This window comes from Silurus meridionalis, chromosome 10 (genome assembly GCF_014805685.1).
Source record: "Silurus meridionalis isolate SWU-2019-XX chromosome 10, ASM1480568v1, whole genome shotgun sequence".
NCBI classification, from domain to species: domain Eukaryota; kingdom Metazoa; phylum Chordata; class Actinopteri; order Siluriformes; family Siluridae; genus Silurus; species Silurus meridionalis.
The window spans coordinates 11,928,742-11,949,386 of NC_060893.1; the positions used below are offsets into that span (position 1 = coordinate 11,928,742).

Consider the following 20,645-nt stretch of genomic DNA (forward strand, 5'->3'; position numbering starts at 1 on the left):
CATATTTATTGGAACTCACTGTTCTAAAGAATTTTCCTTTGTGCAAATATATATTCTCATTTTCAGGGAATGAATCCTGTGAATGCCAAAGGGCTTTTATTTAGAGATGGCAAGAAACGAATTGACTACATTCTGGTGTATAAGAAGTCTAGTCCTCAGGTTGAGAAGAGATGCACTTTTGAGAGGAATCTACGTGCAGAGGGACTAATGCTGGAGAAAGAGGTACAATATGATATTTTTACATTAGATAATAACAACACTACTACTAATAATAATGATTTTCCAAGAAGCAGCCTAAAGGGTGAAAAATGTGTGACATAAAAAAGGTTCATACATGACAAATAGATAAAGAGTCGATGTGACTTGCAATAAGAATGGAATGTGCAAAAAAAAAAAAAAAAAAACATTCATAAAATGTACTAAATTAACAAGCAAACTAAAACAAATTTGAACAGTTTCTTCCTCTGCCATAAACATAAATTGTTTTATCTGCCATAAACAGAAATCTCCTTAAATATTTTAGCTGTTCTTAAATCAAAGTACTGCAGCAAATCACAACTTTGTGCTAACAGTTTATGAAAGAACCACACATGGCTGGAAAGGTCAGATCTCCCAATACATTTGTCCATTTAGTGTACATTAGTTTATTAGTTTAGTGTTTACTAGGAGCTCATATTAGTAGCAGCATGTACCCACACTAGTCACAGTAGTATACTGATGTAAACAGTAGACACACACCTGCAGAAAACTGGGTCGCCACTTCTTGAGCTAAATAAGGACCTGCAGGTCTACACAGCAACAGCCTTCATTTTCAGTAGATTCTCCTGGAACATGCATCCTTGTTGTGTTTTTTCTGTTTTGTGATCATTTTCATAATTAAAAGTGTTCTCAAGCATAAAAGTAAAAAAAAAAATGCAGAGATTAGAACTGCTCAACCTGAATCACTCATTACGATTGATAATTGAAAGAAACCTGGATCACAGGTTTCTGAATGTGGATTTAGAATATACATTACTAATACACTAATATCACTTTGTGTGTTTATTTTACTACGTTTGTCTGATCACTGAAAATTTGGAACCAGAGAGAAAATATTATGCTGAGATATGTTTCAGTTTAGTGAAAAGCTGGAGAGGCTTTTGACAAGCTTTTCTTTAAAGGCCTAAAGAAGGAGCAGGAGAGTGAAAATGTTAAGATGTTACTCAGATAGGAAATGCAAGTGAGTTACATGCAGCTGCTCTATTTTTGCCCAGTGAGTTGGGGATATGGCAGCGCAATATTTTCATCAAATATTCCTGCTCATGCTCTAGTACTCTTCCACATCTATTGAAATAATCACATTTGCTTTAAATAGATTCTATTCTTTTATCAGGGACTCTATTAGAGAACAGGGGACTAGATGCATTTTTTCTCTTTCAGCCCTCCTTAACCAACAACGACATAATGTTCGTAAAGATACATGCTCAATGGGACACGCTGTGTAAATATGCAGAGCAAATGAACATCAGAATGCCTTTCAGGTACAGGTCAGAGGCATTTTTATGTTTTTTCTTTGTCTTTGCCTTGGTTTAAAATGTATATTGTTGTTTCTCAGGAATTATTTTAAGCCTAATTCAGCATTTAATGTGTTCTGATTCATAGAAAAAAGTGCTACTTAGACTGGAAAAAAAAGACAATGGGAAGGTATGTTTTGGTTGTAAACTAAATTGCTTTGTAAATTCTTAAGCAAGCTGTAACTCTGTCTATCAGTGATTCATCTACATGCTGATCTGCACCTATGGATAGAACAGTGCAGCATAATGACTGTGTAGGTTATGGAGAGTTTGTTTCAGATATCATTATTTTAGACCACTGTGACCACCTCTGAGTTAATCGTTTTAAATGGATTATAGGAGAATAAATCCCTGGAGGTTTCGGTCTGTCTCTGAAAATGATTGTTTAATAGAGGCTCATTTGATGTGTTTAGTGAAATAATAAGCATATAATAAATATGTTAGTAGGTAAACTTTTTAAATATGGAGTATTTTTAGAATATTACAGAAAACCTTTTAATTAGTGAAAAATATTTGTGGAGAAAGAAGCCTTCAGATCCCCAAAAGTCAAACACAGGCAGAATAATAAGAAAGTGCTGCCATCTCTTAAAACTGAATTAGGTCATGTAAGGTTTTCTAGTCCAGAATTTACAGTTTGTCTCTACTGTTCCATTTCTTGGAACCCCAGTTGCATGTACTAGACTTTACTTCCCTCATTTAAAATTCTTAAATTTCTTTTCATTCTGTCTCTTACTATCTCTATTTCTTTGTCTTCTTTTCTTTATTGCCTTTCTATTGCTCTTTCTTTCTATAGTCGATTTAATTTGAGATGCCATCAAATAAAGAATTGGCTGCCTAGGAACCCGATGAAGCTGGATAAGGAGGCCTTGCCTGAGCTGGAGGAGACAGATTGCTACACTGCCCCATTCAGCAGGGCCAGAATGCATCAGTGAGCCTATTTTGCATCACTTAGACTCTCAATAAACGCTTATACTTTTGCTGTGCCCCTTCTGATGGTCTCTGTGGGGCCTAATTCAGGGCAGGCTTAAGCTTTCACTATGGTCATTTTGTAACAGCATAACTGGGCTTTCCAGAGAATATGTGAAATGTGGTGAATTTTGCAAGTTTAATAATTTAAGTGCTTTCAAAGCTTGTAGTTACATCAGTATGAAACGAGAGCTGCCAAAATCCATTCTCTTTCCATTTACCAGAAAGTAACCAGCACTGTATTTAGATAAGTATTGACATCACTGCTATGATGCTCTATAGTGTGCAAGTAGCTCTATTTATGCCTGATGTTAAATCTCGCCATCCTAATGCATGGAATTCCCCTGGGCAGTGAGAGGGAAGCGATGCTTAAATTATTTTTGTCTGTTTGTAATACAAAATATTAAAGCCTGACAGAAGCCTCAGAGATCAGACAGTAATAATATGTGAGAGCTGGTCTAGTCTGGGCACTTATACAGAATGAGGAGGCAATTAAATTAAATGAACAGTGTTATTCAGAGCTTTCATGATCCCTTCAAACTCATTATGAGTTAATGATGTTACAGAATATGCATGCATGAGTATATTTATGTGTCTACACTGTACATAAAATGTGAATTTACTGGTATTCTGGACAATTATATATCATTCAGAATGTTTACAGAATGTTATTTTTTTTGTAAAATCAATGCATCCTGAGATGCATGGTGGCAAGTATGTCAACAGATAACGTTTCATTTTAATCAGCAGTGATGACAAGATGCTCTTTGTACCATCTCCAGTCATTATGTTTGTAGTGAAATTAATTACTAAAATGTATATATCTATTGATATATCTAATAGGGAATTGTTACATTAGGGAAGTCTTATCCTGTGCCAAATGTGGTAATGTTTTGGGAGGTATAGAAGATGAACAGAAAAACTAATATAAAACTGGCCCTTATTGTTTCAATAGCTGTCTTAACATATCCTTACTTCATTTCTGTCTTTTTTCCTCTTTCTCTGTTTAACTTAAATAATAAATGAAGCGGTTAATGTCCCACATACTGTTTGTGCTTTCAGGAATGCATGTCTGTGTACACAGAGAGATTTCATAGCTGTAATATTTAAATGCAATCATTTGTAAGCTATCTGTCTGTTTCTGCTAAATGATTCTAATTGAAATATCAGTATATGCTGTCAGGCAGGGGCATAATAGTTCCACTGTCAGTAGATTTTCTGCAACAATATGCAGATTGAATGTCTTTTGTTTTTATGAGTAGCTCAAAACAAGTACAACCTCATAACAGCTTGTTTTTATGCTTGGTATGAAAATGACAGCAGCGGAATTGTTATACATTTCTATTTCGTTCTTGTAGTTTTACCATCAACAACAGAGATTCCTTCTTCTCAAACTCCACCAGAAGCAGAATAGTGCACCATGTATTGCAGCGCACCAAGTATGAGGACGGCAAGTCAAAGATGGGTAAGTCACAGATATATCTCTGAAACAGATCTGGATATACAATTCTCATTAACCTTCACTGCAGCATTTTCTTGTTCCCTGTACAAGAATGCATTACAAAGTTGATTTTCTTTTTTAAGCAGCACAATATTGGCAGCATGGTAATAACGGTAATAACATTTAGCTTAGTGGTTAATTGAAGTGCATTTGTTCTGTGATAAAAAGAAATCTGATTGGTCAGAGGGTGTTGAACAGCATTTAGTCTATTCTATGAATGTTTATATTAATTTCTAAATTATTTAGGTTAAGCTAATGCTATTTAATACTTGTAACTTATTTATTTAAAACTGAAATGCAGATGCATAAAAATCTGATCACTTCCTACATGCATTTTATGGTCTTTTTTAAATTTAGGAAATACTGTAACTTACTCAGTATGTGCCTTTCTTGCATGTTTGTGACTGACATGTTTTGATTAAAGGTCCAAGGATATCACTGACAGATTTTCTTGGGATTATTATAAGACCCTCCTCTCAGCTTTAGACTAGATCAGAATGACCAAAAAGCTGGAAATCCTTCACAAATCCGTGTGCTTGAAAGCTACATGCCAATTTCACATTATGCACACTTGCTATTTTGTGCAAGTAGGGCTTTATAAACAGGGTTTTTATGAACATCGTATGGGAAGTAAAAAGCTATTCCTTATATAACCTGGGATTTTTAGGAATATTTAAACATGCATTTAGTGGCAAGATAATATTGCAATCTAGTCACTAGTCACAGGGCTGAATATTATATGCTGCTATAGTGCACTGTCATCCACGGCAGGAGCCATAGCAGCAGTTTGAAATGAGAGTCAGCATCCATTATCTCCATTTGGTAGAAAGTGATTAGCACTTTGTATAGCAACTTTATTTATTAAATTTTTTTGCTTTCCCAGAATTTTTTTTAATTTATAGTTTCAGCCTGGAAGTGAAAAGGATCTAATGGGGATTATATGTTATGAATCGGCACAAAATAGTACAGACTACTGAAGTAAGGAAAAACTGTTTAGCGTTAACAAAATTATTTTGTGCAGATTCACAATACTTTACAAAAAACCTAATTGAATTGATTCCAGAATGGAATAAGCTTAGTGGCATATGTTTGCAGAATATTGTCCCTCACTGGTGTACAGATTTACTTGCACTTTACTTTTTCTCACAGAGTGTTTTGACAGAGGAAGTACAGTTATACTCACTTAAAAGAGGATTTCACCTAGAACTGTAAATTTACAGCATTTTAGATTGATCGATTGATTGATGGAGTTGATTGAGTGGTCGATCAATAAATTGATTGGTTGATTTGGGGAAATTTGAACATTTTCCTATCAAATGAACCTTTCAGGAGCCACATTTCTACGAGCGTAAATTATTTCTCCTGCTGTGCCAAATAAATTTTTTTTTAATAAGCATTTAAATTTTTTTTAAAACAGGGTACAATATTATGTTAGTTGTATTGTCATTGTTTTTTTTTTTATGTTTCCCTGTTAGAGGTACAGCACATTTAGGCAACTTTAATCCTGAAAACTTTCATTTTAAAATAATGCTAAGTACAGTGTGTGAGCAAAGGCACAATAACAAGCCATTATTTTTATTAGTTGTTGACTACTACTATTATTAGTTATTGACTAATCTTTGTTGTTCCTATAGATTTCTAGCTGAACATTCTCTGTTAACTGAAATGTTTTTAGTAAAGAGTCTGAGCCTACTGAGCCTGCTGGATTGCATGATGGTGACATGCTTAAAGACAAGTTGAGTAATGTTTTATTTACAAAATTTGGGTTGTTTCAGTCATTATTGCATCTATGAACAACAGTATTTCAGCAATAATACTGACCATATTGAAATGGTACATCCCTACACTCTAAAAGAGATGTTGCCTCCTATGATTTGAGTAAATATATAAATTGTAAACTTTGGTATGAGTGCTATTTCCTAACACACTGACACCTGAATCCATGCAGGGCTGCAGTATCTACAGGTATTTTTTCCAATCATGTAACAGCACACTTCATCTCCGAAATTAGGTTCCCTGCTTTGATATGAGAGCTTATTAGTGTAAACGTTTGTTGTTCAAAGCTGGATCATATTCCTGAAGATGTCATAACCTCGTTGAGTAATAATGCTTTAACATACATGTTTGTATCTGATAACAGTGATTATATTATTATGTTTCGGAGACTGTATACCTTCAGCGAAGCAATCTTCATCTTTTTGAATAATGTTTGAAGTTTTAAATTACAGCTGCTTAAAAATTTACACCTGTGTCTCTTTGTAATAAGGTATCAACCGGTTACTTGGCAATAGTACATATGAGGCTGCATTCCCCCCTCATGAGGTGAGCTCAGAATAATATAATTGTATAGTGTAAATACAAAAACTTATATGTAATATGTAATATAATGTAATATGTAATATTTTAAGCATTGTTTTGTTTCAGGGCAGTTATAAGAGCCGACACCCAATAAAGACCCACGGGGCTCAGAACCACAGGCACCTGCTCTATGAGCGATGGGCACGCTGGGGCATCTGGTACAAATACCAGCCTTTAGACCTCATACGGTAAACAGTACACACTGCTACTGTTCACATTACAAGCCCATATAATTGCCACTTTAAGTAAGAGCATCCTGAGGTAAACAGTAAGGCAGACACATACAGCTGTTTAGACAGAGCCAGTTATATAGTTATACAGTTTGTGATGTTTAGACTGTTCATTCATAAACTTCTAAAATCACAAATTCAATTCAGATGATGTGATTAAGTTAGGCTTTTTGCAACAGTTTAACTTGCAAAAAATTTAAAAAGTGTAACTTGCAAAAGGTATCTCTGATTCCTGTGTTCACCTCAGTCTCTTGTTTGTCTGCTTGAATTTTTTTTTTCTCTCTAAAATGTTTTCAAATGCTTAGTGAACACCACTGTGAAAACTTACTCTTAACCTACAGTTATTTTTTCTTTTCTGTTTGCTGCCTATATTTTAGCAAATAGTTATACAAAAATATGTGAAAAAATATGTATGTCGGTTCTCCAGTATAATACTTACTTAGATCTGAATAAATGCATTTATATTATAATTAAAAATAAAACATGGTCAAAATAACTGTTGTAGAAAAAATCACTAAAGTAGCATTTTATGCCAAGAAGACATATATTGACATTCTCAGCTACCATTTATTTTTTTAGGTATCTGCTGAATAATCATTTTGGTCACCTGCCAATTCCCACACACCAGTCTGCTCTCACCTATCATACAGCTACCAACTGGGAAGGATAAAGGTTAACATATGCACATACAAGAGAAGCCTGCAAACAATTTATTTTGGTTTTGGCTCCTAGACACAATGGCTCTGACTTTTATCTCCTGACTATAGGGCAAAATTTCACTGTTGTGCCTTTTGGGAGCACCAATTACACACTAACACTCAAAATGTAAAAATGTGCTCTACATCCTTGACATACAGATCAACAGGCCAGATTCCTTTTAAAATTTGTGGTGGGTTTGGTGGGCTTTCACATAGTCATCTAACATCAGTTACTATGGAAAACTTGTGTTTATATTTGCTTTATATTCTTGTCTCCTTCTCTCTCTCTCTCTCTCTCTCTCTCTCTCTCTCTCTCTCTCTCTCTCTCTCTTTCTTTCTCTCAGGCGTTACTTTGGGGAAAAGATCGGCCTTTATTTTGCATGGCTTGGTTGGTACACAGGTATGTTGATCCCGGCAGCACTGGTTGGTCTTTTTGTCTTCCTCTATGGCCTCTTCACCATGGACTCCAGCCAAGTGAGGTCAGTCCCTCCAGACTCTGTCATCAGTCTAGCCCCAGACCTCAAATCACCATGACCAGAATTTGGTTTAACATTCATTAATAAAAAGTTAAAAGGCTTCAGAGACTATAAACTAGAAATATGGCTTGTTTGTAGCAAGAGTTACATCAGAGGCCAATAAGCTATTTTAAAACTGTGCTGAGACATGTGTTCTCTTTGTATCTACAGTAAAGAGATCTGTGAGGCCAATACCACCATCATGTGCCCCATGTGTGAAGTGAACTGCAGCGCCTGGAAACTCAGTGACAGCTGTGTCTATGCAAAGGTATTCATAATAGCTGCCACCTGTAAGTCACACACAAAAAAAAAAAACATAACATACACATAATATTTAATTAAATTATATGGACAATATAAGACATGAGGCATTAAAATGAACTGTTTATTTTCATACTGCTAAATATAAATCTGAATTGCTATCGGACAGGCTAAATAGCATTTAATATTATTAGCATAATATGATGATTATGATCTTTTATTGAGCAGGTAAAAGAGATTTAAGTTTTGGTATGCAAATGTTCTAGTTCATTTAAAATGCTTTTGCATAATATTTACAATGATTTTATCATTTTTACGGGTTTATGTTAAGACAGCGTGAGTCATCAAAGTGTGCATTTTAATTCTTTTCACAGTCCATTCCCTTGTGTTTTGGTCCCAAAGTGCAAACTGGTCTGGGAGATCTATCTATCTAGTCTAGGGAGTATTCATTACTGTTTAATTAGTTGCCAAAAATAGACTAGAAACTAAATTGAAACATTTATTTAAATGACTCTTATACTGAGTGTTTATTGATTCAGCATTAACCATGACTTTTCTGATTTTTTTTTCTAATCTATAGGTGACTCATCTGTTTGATAATGGAGGAACGGTTTTCTTTGCCATTTTCATGGCAATATGGGGTATGTGGAGTTTCTTTTTTTCTTTCTTTCTTTTACTTTCTTTCTTTCTTTCTTTCTTTCTTTCTTTCTTTCTTTCTTTCTTTCTTTCTTTTTTTAACTTATTCCTATGAAAAAAATTTCAAGTGCAAGTAAAGACATATCAGAGAAAATAAAATTCTTCTGCCAGGATATTACCATTAATTCTCTCACTGCAGTTACCTGTTGCTATGTCCCAATCTGTTCTAGTTCATTTCTGTCTTTCTTATTTTTTTATTTTAATTTTTTCCAGAATGTCAGCATTAACAGTTTATTTTCATGTCTGAATATAACATATACAGTAGATTGAGGAACTTTTTAGAGCTGCATGAAGCATTAGTAAGAAATCAGTGAAATTCTAAGAGTTAATCACCTCTTGTATAAATGGATAAATCAATAGAAGGATCAATGTTATAGTGTCCGTCTGTTGTTGTGCATCATCTAATTGTTGATGCAGTTTGAAGAGTATTTGATGCTAATGAAGCTTTGTGCTGGAGACAAAAGCAAACCACTCAGAACCAGAAGCTGTCAGGCAAAGCGCTCTCTTTGGGTATCTGAGTGAGTTTTCTGCAAAAAAAAAACTATAGCCCAGTCGCAGCACTACATTCTGTACCTCTCTCCTGAGCTTAGGATAGAATAAGGAACCCTGGAGCGGTGATACAGCAACACTACCCACTTTGCCACCTGGTAATTATTGTAGAAGAAATTCAGTTGCAAATAAATTAGGTACATGAATATTCTATAATATAGAATATAGAATATTAACATATCAGTCAATTAAAAATAGCACCTTTTTTTGGCCTGATAAATGCAATTCCATTTGAATTCATTTTAACACCTGCTACAATACAGATTTGATTCAAATATACAGCACATCTAAAGACTGATGTACACGTTTTGAACAGCATTTAAGATATAAAAGCATAGCATTTGAAACACCTTTAAATATAACAAGAGCATAAGACCTTACAATAAATATACAGGTTGTCAAGCTTCTAAAGTGTGAAGAGCAAATAAACAAATAGATAACCAGTGTAATCAGTAGTAAGGACGATGTTGTTCTGCTATATTGTATAACACACTGAGTCGGCTCCTGTTCTGCAGTGAGTGGGTGTGTAATAGGGGCCTCACAGTTTGTTGTTGCATGTAGGAGTCCAGTGTGGGTTTCTGAGCAGGATACTAGTGAAGACAGAACTTGCAGGTGTAAGAAACCTGACAGCTCGAGAGTTGGAAGTGTTCTTTAGTCTGAATGTCTTGGTTCCTTTGTACTACAAACTACAGAGGCTGTGGCTGAGAGGTGCAGGTCCTAAAAAAGCAGAAGTCTTGTGTGAGAGCTGAGAAGCTCAAGAAGTTGATTGACATTATTCTTTAATGCTTTCTCTCACACAATTTCATTAGTAGAATCTGCACTTACAACTACATCAAACCCTGCCTATCTGTACTTAACAACGAACATACCTGGGTTTTGTAGCCATTAACATTTTTGCATGATGGGTGGTGTATTTTCTATATAAGTAGTTAAGCATTATTTATGAGGATGGATTCATTGCATCCATTTAAAGAATAATAGTTTTTGAATATATAAAAACAACAGAGCAGCACCAAATATATGTAATTATTAAATAAATATAAATGTGAGTTGGGTGATTTCTTTTTTATATATAATGCCAGTTCTCTTTAGATAGTATGCCTTTTTTATGGGCTTTTCTTTTTTTGCCCCTATAGCCACAGTCTTCCTTGAGTTCTGGAAAAGAAGGAGAGCAGAATTGACTTATGACTGGGATTTAATTGATTGGGAGGAAGAAGAGGTGAGACTCATCTGACATTGTCCAAACAGATTATTATTTAAAAACACTAAGCTTCATTTGCCAAGGCTAATATGAGACAGGTCCATACTTTTTGTCCATTTAACCTAAAACACTATTAGAGGAATAGCAGCTTTGCTGAGTTGAGTGACAATAACTAATCAATTTTGATTAAGCAAAGTATTTGGCCAATATGTGTGCTGTTTGTTGTGTTTCTTTTAGTGTAAATCCTGTGTCATGGTGTGTTCAGTGAGTGTGCTTCCTATCGATATCATGTCATGCTCGGTGCATGCTCTGCTGTTGGCTGAGGTTACCACACATTAATCATGTAGTTATTGCATGTGAAATCATTTGATGATATGCAGGTTGTTGTTTGCTATTAGGCCTTATACATACTTAATGCGCAAACAGTGTCTGGACATATTCAGTGTCTGGGTTCAGACCATAGATATATACTAGAGATATAGATACATATTACTCTATTAGAGATCTTCTTGGCTGAGTAAGGCCCCATACATATTTATTTTTTTATTTGTAAAAAACATTTAAGATAATATCATCAGATATTTGAAACATATATTATATGGTCAAATTATTTACACTAAATACACTCTATAACACTCTACAACAGTTACTTTATTTCTTTAGTTGTCCTACTTGCTTATGAGGTTTTTTCATGTAAATTAACAAATGAAAGTAACTATTTAATAGTTTTTAAAGAAGATTAGTCAGCAAAAATCTCTTTATGTGAGTCAGTACAGTAAATGCATCAGCTGAGTTTTTACTTTTTAAAACTTAATAAAATGAAACTTGTAAAAAATGTCTTGCCTCAACACTTTTGCTGTGGGAAACCATATCGTATTTCTTCTTATCGGTTTATTTTTTCAAAAGTGTGCTTACATTTCATCCATAGACACACTTTTTATATTGTGCAGACTCTGTAGACTCTGTAGCAGTACAGCAGCAATTTGGCTTTATATTGCTCTGTATATTATGATTACATTAGCCATCTATGTCTGTTATATGTATGTCTATGTTTCAGACTCATTGGCACCATTTTTACTCAAGACAGACCCTCCATGGTTGTTTTTGATGGTGTCTTCAGAGATGTTTAATTGCCACGCTGTTGAATTAGCCTCTTAGCAAAAATGTTGTAGCCAATTAATGTATATGTTGGGACAGCAAGGCTCCTTATACAAATGATATAAGAGCCTTGTCATCATCATTAACTTTGTCTTCCTGGGACAGGTTGCCAGATCCAGTGAAAACAAATGATGATGCTAAGATATATGTGTGTAGAATAATAATGCATTGTGTATTTAGTATGGATGTAAGAATATTGTGAATGTGATATCTTTAAATGTAACATGTCTGTTTTGAGAAGGAGGAGCTACGTCCCCAGTTTGAAGCAAAATACTCAAGGAAGGAGAGAGTGAACCCCATCTCAGGAAAACCAGAACCTTTCCAGCCATTTAGTGACAAACTCAGTCGCCTCATGGTCTCGGTGTCAGGGATCTTTTTTATGGTAGGCCATTTTCTTAATTTAGAGAACACCTTCTGTGCAGTTTAGAATTTTTATTAACTTCAACTAGTTTTAATACAATCTAGTAATATTGATAGTGCAGTCAAATAGTCTGTAATAATATTATATACTTTTTGCAAGTCTGTAATATCTTGATATAATGTCTAATGAACTTAATTATATTATGATACTTTATGTGAAATAAAACTATATTAAGTAGTTGATACTACACCCTAGTGGACTACGACAGCAATTTCTAAAAGCCACAGATGACTATCTCCCCCTGCTGGCTATTGTATGTTGCGCAAGTGGCTACTCCATGAACAAAAATTATCATTTGCTCTCCCTAAAGATTTATTTACCAAATATTAGCCTAGCATACATTCCCCATTCTCATGTTTTCCACAGTGTCCTCCTCATATTAATGCAATAAATTTTACCACCTAACTGTCTCTACATTTCAGATCTCCCTGGTGCTGACAGCAGTGTTTGCTGTGGTGGTTTTCCGGCTCATTGCTATGGAGAAATTTGCCTCCTTCCAGTGGGAGTTTGTTAAAAAGAACTGGCAGTTTGCCACCTCTGGCACTGGAGTCTGCATCAACTTCATGATTATCATGTCTCTCAATGTGGTCAGCCCCTGCTTTCTACTTTTTCAGTATTGAAAATGTTTAGCACTGTCAGTAGATTTGCAGCACCAGATGGAAAGATTACTGTCAACATTTGCTTAGGAATCTCTCTCTCTCTCTCTCTCTCTCTCTCTCTCTCTCTCTCTCTCTCTCTCTCTATCCGTAAAGTTTTTTTTTTTTTGTAGAATAAAAAAAAAAAGATTTCCTAATATATGTTCACATAGTGTTACGGATTTCTTTGTCGTTTGTTAAATGATGAATCATATAAAGATAAAGAATATTCATAATAAAAACCCCATCATATGTGATTATAACTGCATTGACAGAAAAATAGCATCAAGTTTACCAGACATTTTGCAATGACCTACAGCTAATTTCCTTAGAAAACCACATGCCTATATACAGTATAAATAGCGTATCTTTAAACAGTCATTCCTCCTCCAAATTTTTCTGTTTAAGTAATAAGAAATGTAAATTGTCATAGTACTGGGAAACCGCAAAGCTTTGTGTCCTGAGGGTCTTTCCTTTATTGGAGAAGGAGTAAATACATGTCTCCTCACAGGCTGCACTATATCAAGAGTTGCATACATTTTTAAGAACTTTATATTGAGCATCAACCATACAAGTCACTATTAAAGATCTTGTCCAAAAGGCAAATTATGAATTGGATTTATTGTTTTTCTGTTTACTTCTCAACACAGTATTATTTTGAATTACCTATTTTATTAGATTTTTTACAGAATTGTATATAAATGTATAATTTCTAGACAGCTATTATCTGAAAAAAAAGATACAGCTGTATTAATGTTTGCATTACCCTTAATTGCAAGAAGGAAAAATAAGAATAAAGGCAAATTCACTAAATTCACTTCTGATGAAAGAACATTTGTAACATGTGTAACATCTGATTAATTTTGTTTTCTTATGCATTAAATGTATTTACATTCTCTCAGTCCTGAAGTGATGCAAACTTTTATACTCAGCTATAAAGTTTAATGAATCATGTGGAGTATTTCTTTGCTACTGTTTCTTGTGAAGCTGATTTTCTCACCATTCTAAGAAAGTCACTTGTTCTAATGGTTTTGAACAAATTCTCTTTGCCCTGCTAGGTTTACGAGAAAGTGGCCTATCTGTTAACAAATCTAGGTAAGTTTTAAATATCAGTTTGTTCAAGGCTTTCTTGGTAATGGAATGTTAATCCTCAAGGTTTAAAAGAGGGGAGGGCTTGGATTCCTGAAAGGCATTCTCACTTGGACGTGTTGATTTTAGCTTCAGATCCTGCTCAGGGTGGGGGTTTCTCTAATGTCTTACATATGCCAGCAAAGAACCGTACAATAACAAAGTCATGGTCCTCTGGTTTGTGTTTCAGAACACCCACGGACCGAGTCCGAGTGGGAGAACAGCTTTGCCCTCAAGATGTTTCTCTTCCAGTTTGTCAACCTGAACAGCTCCACCTTCTACATTGCTTTCTTTCTAGGAAGGTGATTAAATTGTGATTCTCTAATATTGGGTTTGTTTTAAGCATTGTTTTAGCATTTGATGCATTCCAGAGGGCCTGAAATAGTTCTCAATAAATAATTAATTGTATGTTTAATCTTTTCTTTATTTTTCCCATATTAAAGCATTTGAGAAAACTAAGTTTATTTCATTTCTTCACTGCTATTAAGCTTTATGATTTTGTCTCCCTGTGAAATGTTCCAGGTTGTTTATTTGCTTATGTGAGAGCAGTTTTTCTGTTTTTCATTATCATGGAATGATTATGCAGTGCAGCCAATTGAATTTCAGAGATGAATTTCAGTGTGTGTATGTGTGTTTGTGTTTATGTGTTCACAGGTTTGCAGGCAGGCCCGGAGATTATAATAAGCTGTTTAACCGCTGGAGAATGGAGGAGGTGAGTGAGGCTGAGCTGAGCCAGGCTGCAATAGTTCTTCCACACGGCAGCACCATCAGTGTCCTCACAAAACACCACTGAATCACTGTCACCACAGTGCTGGTTGCTCTAAGCGCATGCTGATGCACATTATCAAATCAGGCTCCTTCATAATCAACATAAACTAAAGAGAGTTCCCCTCAACAGAGGATAATTGCCTCCTCATATGGATTCTGTCACCATAGTGTCTTTTTGCTTTGGCTCTTTGTAATTGCTCGGAAACTCCTTGGGCCTCAATGATTTAATGGCCACCGAGCAAACTTCCCAAAAGCATAAATAATTATGTTGTTGTTTTAGGAATTTCCAGCCGACATTAAAATCTATCCGTAATGTTTACTGCAGCTTTGTTACATGACAGATTTGTGCTGATATGTTTAACGTGTTTATGTTGTTGGTTTTGTGTTTCATTCTCAGTGCCATCCTAGTGGCTGTCTGATTGATTTATGTTTGCAAATGGGAGTGATCATGGTGTTAAAACAGATCTGGAATAACTTCATGGAACTGGGCTACCCGTGAGTATTGTGTTTGACTAGAGGTTTTGCTTTTGTTTTGCCTTGTTTTTGTTAAAAGTGTTTTGTTTGTACAATTATTGAAGTTGAATTTTATTTTTCAGCTTTTAAATAATAGGTTTAGTTTGGTGGGGCACAGCAGCAGTGTGTCTGAGCAGTGATAGGATGCAGGAAGGGAGTGTGTTTTCAGTTCCAGGTTTCATGGTTGAATGAATTTTGCTTCTTGCTATAGTTCGGAAAGCAAATGGCCACGTCATCACATACTGTACAGTCAAACTACTGTACAGCACTGCTCTCCTGCAGTGTCCTGGCAGGACTGGGATATATAATCTATTATGATTAGAGACTATATAAAAAATAATAAATGCAGATATTTCCAGCTCCTATAATCCATATAATATTAAGGATCTGGGCTATGATTGTGAACATTGCTGTTTGTTAGTTTATTAACTGACTGTATTTACATATGTATTAAAAAAAAAAAAAGGTTCAGGAAGTAAAAATGTAATGAGGGTATATCCAAAACTAAGAAGTGTACAGCTTAGAAAGGTAAAGCTAAATCTGTTTATATAAAAGTGGTTGGAGCCGGGTAAAAAAAAAAAGATATGATCAAACCAGTTATTATTTATATATATTTATGTAACATTTAGAAATGGAGAATGAAGTTAACACAAACTTTATTTTTAATTACTAATATTCTAAGTAATATTCAGGATAATGGATATTAAGGGACTTGTTTATTAAGATACAAAATAAAAAGCTCTTAATTGCACATGCAATCAGATACACTGTGAGCACATACAGAAGCAGTGTTACTGGTGGTGTACATGCAGGGTGCAGGATTTGCTTGCACCAGTTTTTCTCAGTAGCTTCAATGAAACTGTAGTTTAAAATATTGCAGTGATTAAAGATTAAATTACATACAAAATTTGTCAGGTTTAGGCATTTACCGTATACTGCATTTTGTTACTTCAGACTGTTACAGAACTGGTGGTCTCGGCGGAAGATGAGGCGAGCAGGAGAACAAAATAACGTAGAAAACAAAGAACAGCTGCCTCAGTGGGACAAAGACTGGAATCTGCAACCCATGAATGCTCATGGCCTGGTGGATGAGTACCTAGAAATGGGTGAGTGCTGCAGAAAAACTGTCTTACACACTGCATCCATAAATAAGCTATTAACAGCTTTTGTAAAACATTAGAAATCTCTGGAACGAAGCACTTGGTGTTGTTTAACATGTAACTCTGATAAATGTTATGATTATTTAAACAATTGGTCTCATTTGTAAATGTTTTAATAAAGCTGTATGTAATTGTCATGCATCACACACAAAATGCCATAAGGAACTAAACATCCCTGCCAGATGTGCAAATGTTTTGGTAATGCTGATTGATGTTAAACTTGTCTATGTGTGTTGATAAATACAATCTGTAAAGTCCAAAACATGTGCACAGCTCATTTACATTTAATCACGCACATCAAACTACAGAGGGGAAAAGCTTTCAGTGAGATAAAAGCATGAAATTATCGACAAAGAGAAAGAAATAGTGAATGTTTTCAGAAGACAAAGTGGTAGTTATTTTGCTTAATGTCCATACCAAAATGTGAATAAACCCGTCTATACAAATTAGAATAAGACTAAATATTTGGAATTTTTTTTCAAACTAACAGGTTAGTGAATACACCACTGTAAATATACAGACAAACCATTTACAAATGAATTTGTTAATATCCAGTTAAATGAGGCCCAGTGGTCAAACAGTGCTGTTATAATCACATGGCAACTCTGTGCAGTGCTTCAGTTTGGTTTTACCACCATCTTTGTGGCGGCTTTTCCTCTGGCTCCTCTGCTGGCTCTGCTCAACAATATCATCGAGATCAGGCTGGATGCATACAAATTTGTGACACAGTGGAGGAGACCCATGCCAGCCAGAGCTACTGATATTGGTCAGTTTGTTCAGCCTCCCTGTCAAGATTGTGACTACAGCATCAAAAAAAGCTCAGTTTGTCTGATTTTACTATATGCAACAATTTATAGTTGGAAATAAACAGAAACTGTAAGATGGCAGGTGTCATTCTTTAGTATTATAATAGGCCTATTTTGGTTTAATATTATTGTAATGATGCCTTTACATTCAGGTAGATTAAATTTTTTCTGAGCAAGAATTCAGAAGTATATATTAGCCAGTTAGTGTGAAGAAATGTTAAGTTTTCATACCTGAGTTTATTTGATTTTTTCTTTTCTCTAAAGAAAATTTTGGCAGTAATTTATGAGATGTTTGCATCACAAGATGGTAAATATTAAAGATATTTAGTGCAACAGTTGGATTTGGCATGCATGCATGTTCAGTTAATGCATAATTTATTTATTCATCTTCAGTCATTGTTTTATCCTTGTCAAGGTGATGCAGATACAGAGCACACATTATTTCAGTAAAAGAAGAATTCATCCTGGAAGGAACATCAGTCCATTGCAGGGCACCCTGCACACCTATTCACTTCTAGGGGCAATTTAGCTTTGCCAATTTACCTACTACCTACTACTACTGTTTTTTGCACAGTAGGGGGAAACTGGAGAACCTGGAGCTGTCTCACAGATCTTTGATCCAAGGTGTTATCCTGAGTTCAGGTTACTCCCTGTGTGGAGTTTTGCATGTTCTTCCTGTGTCTTTATTGGTTTCCTCCTGATTTTCTAGTTTTCTCCTATTACCCAAAAACATGCTGGTAGGACATGGTAAACTGGTTACTGTAAATTACTGTGTGTGTGTGTGTGTGTGTGTGTGTGTGTGTGTGTGTGTGTGTGTGTGTGTGTGCATACATGGTGCCCTGTGATGGACTGGTGTCTTGTCTGGGATGTATTTTCACTTCATGCCCTGTGATCCACTGCACCCTGCACCAGAATAAATCAGTCAATGGAGATGAAGGAATGAATAAATAATATTAGGGTCATATTAAAAAAAAATCCTTCCCTAAAAGCATCATAACAATGATAGTGTATGGGGCAAAAAGAAATGGCCACAGATTAAGATTTTTATAGTGTAATGCATTTGAGGGGAAAAGGCTTTATTATATATTACTTGTATGGTTGTTCTGAGAAAAAAATGCGCTCCTAATTATGTTTGAAAACAAGCTTATTAAAGTGTTTTTTGTGTAAATTTTTTGCTCAGTTTTATGCTTTTTGTCGGTATAGCCATAAGATCTGAGCAGTCTTTCTTCTCTGCTTAGGAATCTGGCATGGTATCCTGGAGGGCATTGGTGTGGTGGCCGTTATTACCAATGCCTTTGTAATTGCCATCACATCTGACTACATACCTAGGTTTGTCTACGCCTTCAAATATGGGCCCTGTGTGGACAAGGGCTACCAGCATGAGAAGTAAGGATATGCCTTTAGCCTGTTTTTTTGCATATAACATATATTATAAATTCAGACAGCTGTTGAAGTAAAGAAAATACTCAAATAGATACATTTTTTGAAATAAGGAAAGCTTCTTGATAACATGAATATACAGTATATATATTGTGTGTGTGCTTGTGTGCTTGTGTGTGTGAGTGCAGATGCCTGAGAGGATATATGAACAGTAGTCTGTCTGTGTTTGACATGGGAGAGCCAAAGAATGGAAGTCAGTATGAAACACGATATTGCAGGTACGAATATAAGTCTAATCTCTAAAAAAAAACAAGTGCACTGTATGTGCATAATTCGGTGCTTGAGCTTTCTGCTCATCTCTGCAGGTATCGGGACTATAGAGCCCCTCCATGGAGCTCACAGCCCTATGAGTTCACCCTGCAGTTCTGGCATGTTCTCGCTGCCAGACTGGCCTTCATCATTGTCTTTGAGGTAGGTCAAATATTTACGAAAAAATTTTACTTTGTATTTCAAACACACAGCCGTGTCCATATGTGATTGTGTTCTGTTCATGCTGTCCTCAGCACCTGGTGTTTGGCATCAAGACCTTCATTGCTCATCTGATCCCAGACATGCCTAAAGACCTGTGTGAGCGTATGCGCAGGGAAAAGTACCTCATGCAGGAGATGATGTATGAAGCAGAGCTGGAGCACCTGCAGAAGGAGAGAAAGAAAAATGGCAAGCGTTATCACCACGAGTGGCCTTAGCTATGCCTAGCAGATGGACATATCATATGCGCATCCATGCACACACTAAAATAAATAACCATTAAAAGACCACACATAAATACAAAAACAGTGGACAACTTTGAAGAAAGTGCAAATCATTTGCATTTATTCATGCATGCATGTCCATGCTGCAGCTTTGGATGGCTAAGCTCTACTGACCAAACCCTCAACACATGCTACCCACTTTGATTGCTGGGTTCTTTGCTGGTGAATCGAAGATTGAGGCTCAAGTTCTTAGAAAAACTGTTGGTCTTGAGTGGACAGTCCTGATCTGCACCAAAGAGCTCCTTCCATGACTCTTGCCTGAAGCCTTCCTGTCTGGCTTAATATCAGAGTACAGGATGAGATTTTGCTATTATCCTCTCTTATGCCGCTCCTGCTGTATTTTGCCTCTTCTGGCTTTGCTATTTTCTGAACTGTCTCTTGTTTGTCTATTTGTTTTTCAAAAGGTAACAGGATGCAATTGTATTGTTTACTATGCAGATGAAGGACATTGGAGTTTGTCCTTAATGTTCACACTTTCGTCACTCTCCATAGCTCCTTTTCTCTCTATTTATTGCTATTTTTCTCTTTTTCTCTTGCAGCTTGAAACTGCAGTCAATTATATGCTATCTAACTCTCTTTTTTTTTTTTTCAGTAAAGTGCAGTTTGGCCTTTGTGTTCATGCTTGTTTTTTTTTTAAGAACAAGGCTTGGCTTTTTCCTTTTTGCTGTTCATCATTAATTCACAACTACTCTACAAAGAAAAGTAACTTTTCAGGTAATGTGGATACCAATTTATGCAAAAATACAACAAATTGATATTAACATCATGTACCATCTTAACATAGCATGCAGATTCAACATTCTCAATCAAAAAATAAGGTTTGCTTTATCTTAATGTTTTGTAGATTTATTTGAAATTAATCATTGTTTTTTTTATTCTGTCCCTTGTCTTGCAATAGGACATGTGTGTACGCTAATAAGCAGATCCCTTGTGTTTTATTGCTTATGGGCTGTTGACCGGGACTGTGTTTTGCTGTGTGCTGACTGGAGATTCAGAATGTTTTTGTATAAGATGTGGTTTGTATGCCTGCAGTGGACCATGATTCATTCGTGTGTATCTCCACATGCCTGGTTCTGCATCAAATGGAGTAGAGTAATAGATTTTTTTAGGTTTTTGTCATGATTAGTAGATTGTGAAGAGGTCAGATGTACAGCAGAAGCAAATATTGTCTATAGCATTAGGAATTAGTAGCATTTGATGGAATGCTACATAAACACACATTTTTTTATTTTATTTGTCATGCCATCTATGAAATTTTTAAACTGCAGTACGTAATATACCCCTTGTGTTCATGCCAAATGCCCATTTTTTTTAGTAAAGTTTAAATATACTAAAA

General features: G+C 35.4%; 1 protein-coding gene across 8 annotated transcripts in view; it reads left to right on the top strand.

The window, feature by feature from the left end:
• Window positions 1–20,562, top strand: part of ano3 (anoctamin 3) — a 34,210-nt gene extending 13,648 nt beyond the window's left edge. For 2 of the 8 annotated variants that reach the window (XM_046858841.1, XM_046858842.1), the window contains exons 4-27: window positions 67–222; window positions 1,420–1,526; window positions 1,642–1,683; window positions 2,347–2,481; window positions 3,878–3,984; window positions 5,696–5,755; window positions 6,287–6,342; window positions 6,445–6,566; window positions 7,651–7,785; window positions 7,993–8,089; window positions 8,663–8,723; window positions 10,464–10,546; window positions 11,928–12,068; window positions 12,530–12,694; window positions 13,801–13,837; window positions 14,061–14,172; window positions 14,525–14,582; window positions 15,036–15,133; window positions 16,106–16,257; window positions 16,925–17,077; window positions 18,356–18,503; window positions 18,686–18,775; window positions 18,863–18,968; window positions 19,061–20,562. In XM_046858841.1, coding sequence (XP_046714797.1) covers window positions 67–222; window positions 1,420–1,526; window positions 1,642–1,683; window positions 2,347–2,481; window positions 3,878–3,984; window positions 5,696–5,755; window positions 6,287–6,342; window positions 6,445–6,566; window positions 7,651–7,785; window positions 7,993–8,089; window positions 8,663–8,723; window positions 10,464–10,546; window positions 11,928–12,068; window positions 12,530–12,694; window positions 13,801–13,837; window positions 14,061–14,172; window positions 14,525–14,582; window positions 15,036–15,133; window positions 16,106–16,257; window positions 16,925–17,077; window positions 18,356–18,503; window positions 18,686–18,775; window positions 18,863–18,968; window positions 19,061–19,243 — 2,604 coding nt within the window. In that variant the 3' untranslated portion in view covers window positions 19,244–20,562. The remainder of the gene's footprint in view (window positions 1–66; window positions 223–1,419; window positions 1,527–1,641; window positions 1,684–2,346; window positions 2,482–3,877; window positions 3,985–5,695; window positions 5,756–6,286; window positions 6,343–6,444; window positions 6,567–7,650; window positions 7,786–7,992; window positions 8,090–8,662; window positions 8,724–10,463; window positions 10,547–11,927; window positions 12,069–12,529; window positions 12,695–13,800; window positions 13,838–14,060; window positions 14,173–14,524; window positions 14,583–15,035; window positions 15,134–16,105; window positions 16,258–16,924; window positions 17,078–18,355; window positions 18,504–18,685; window positions 18,776–18,862; window positions 18,969–19,060) is intronic. The other 6 variants (XM_046858846.1, XM_046858847.1, XR_006927111.1 and 3 more) reach the window with 5 other exon arrangements.
• Window positions 20,563–20,645: the final 83 nt, after the last annotated feature.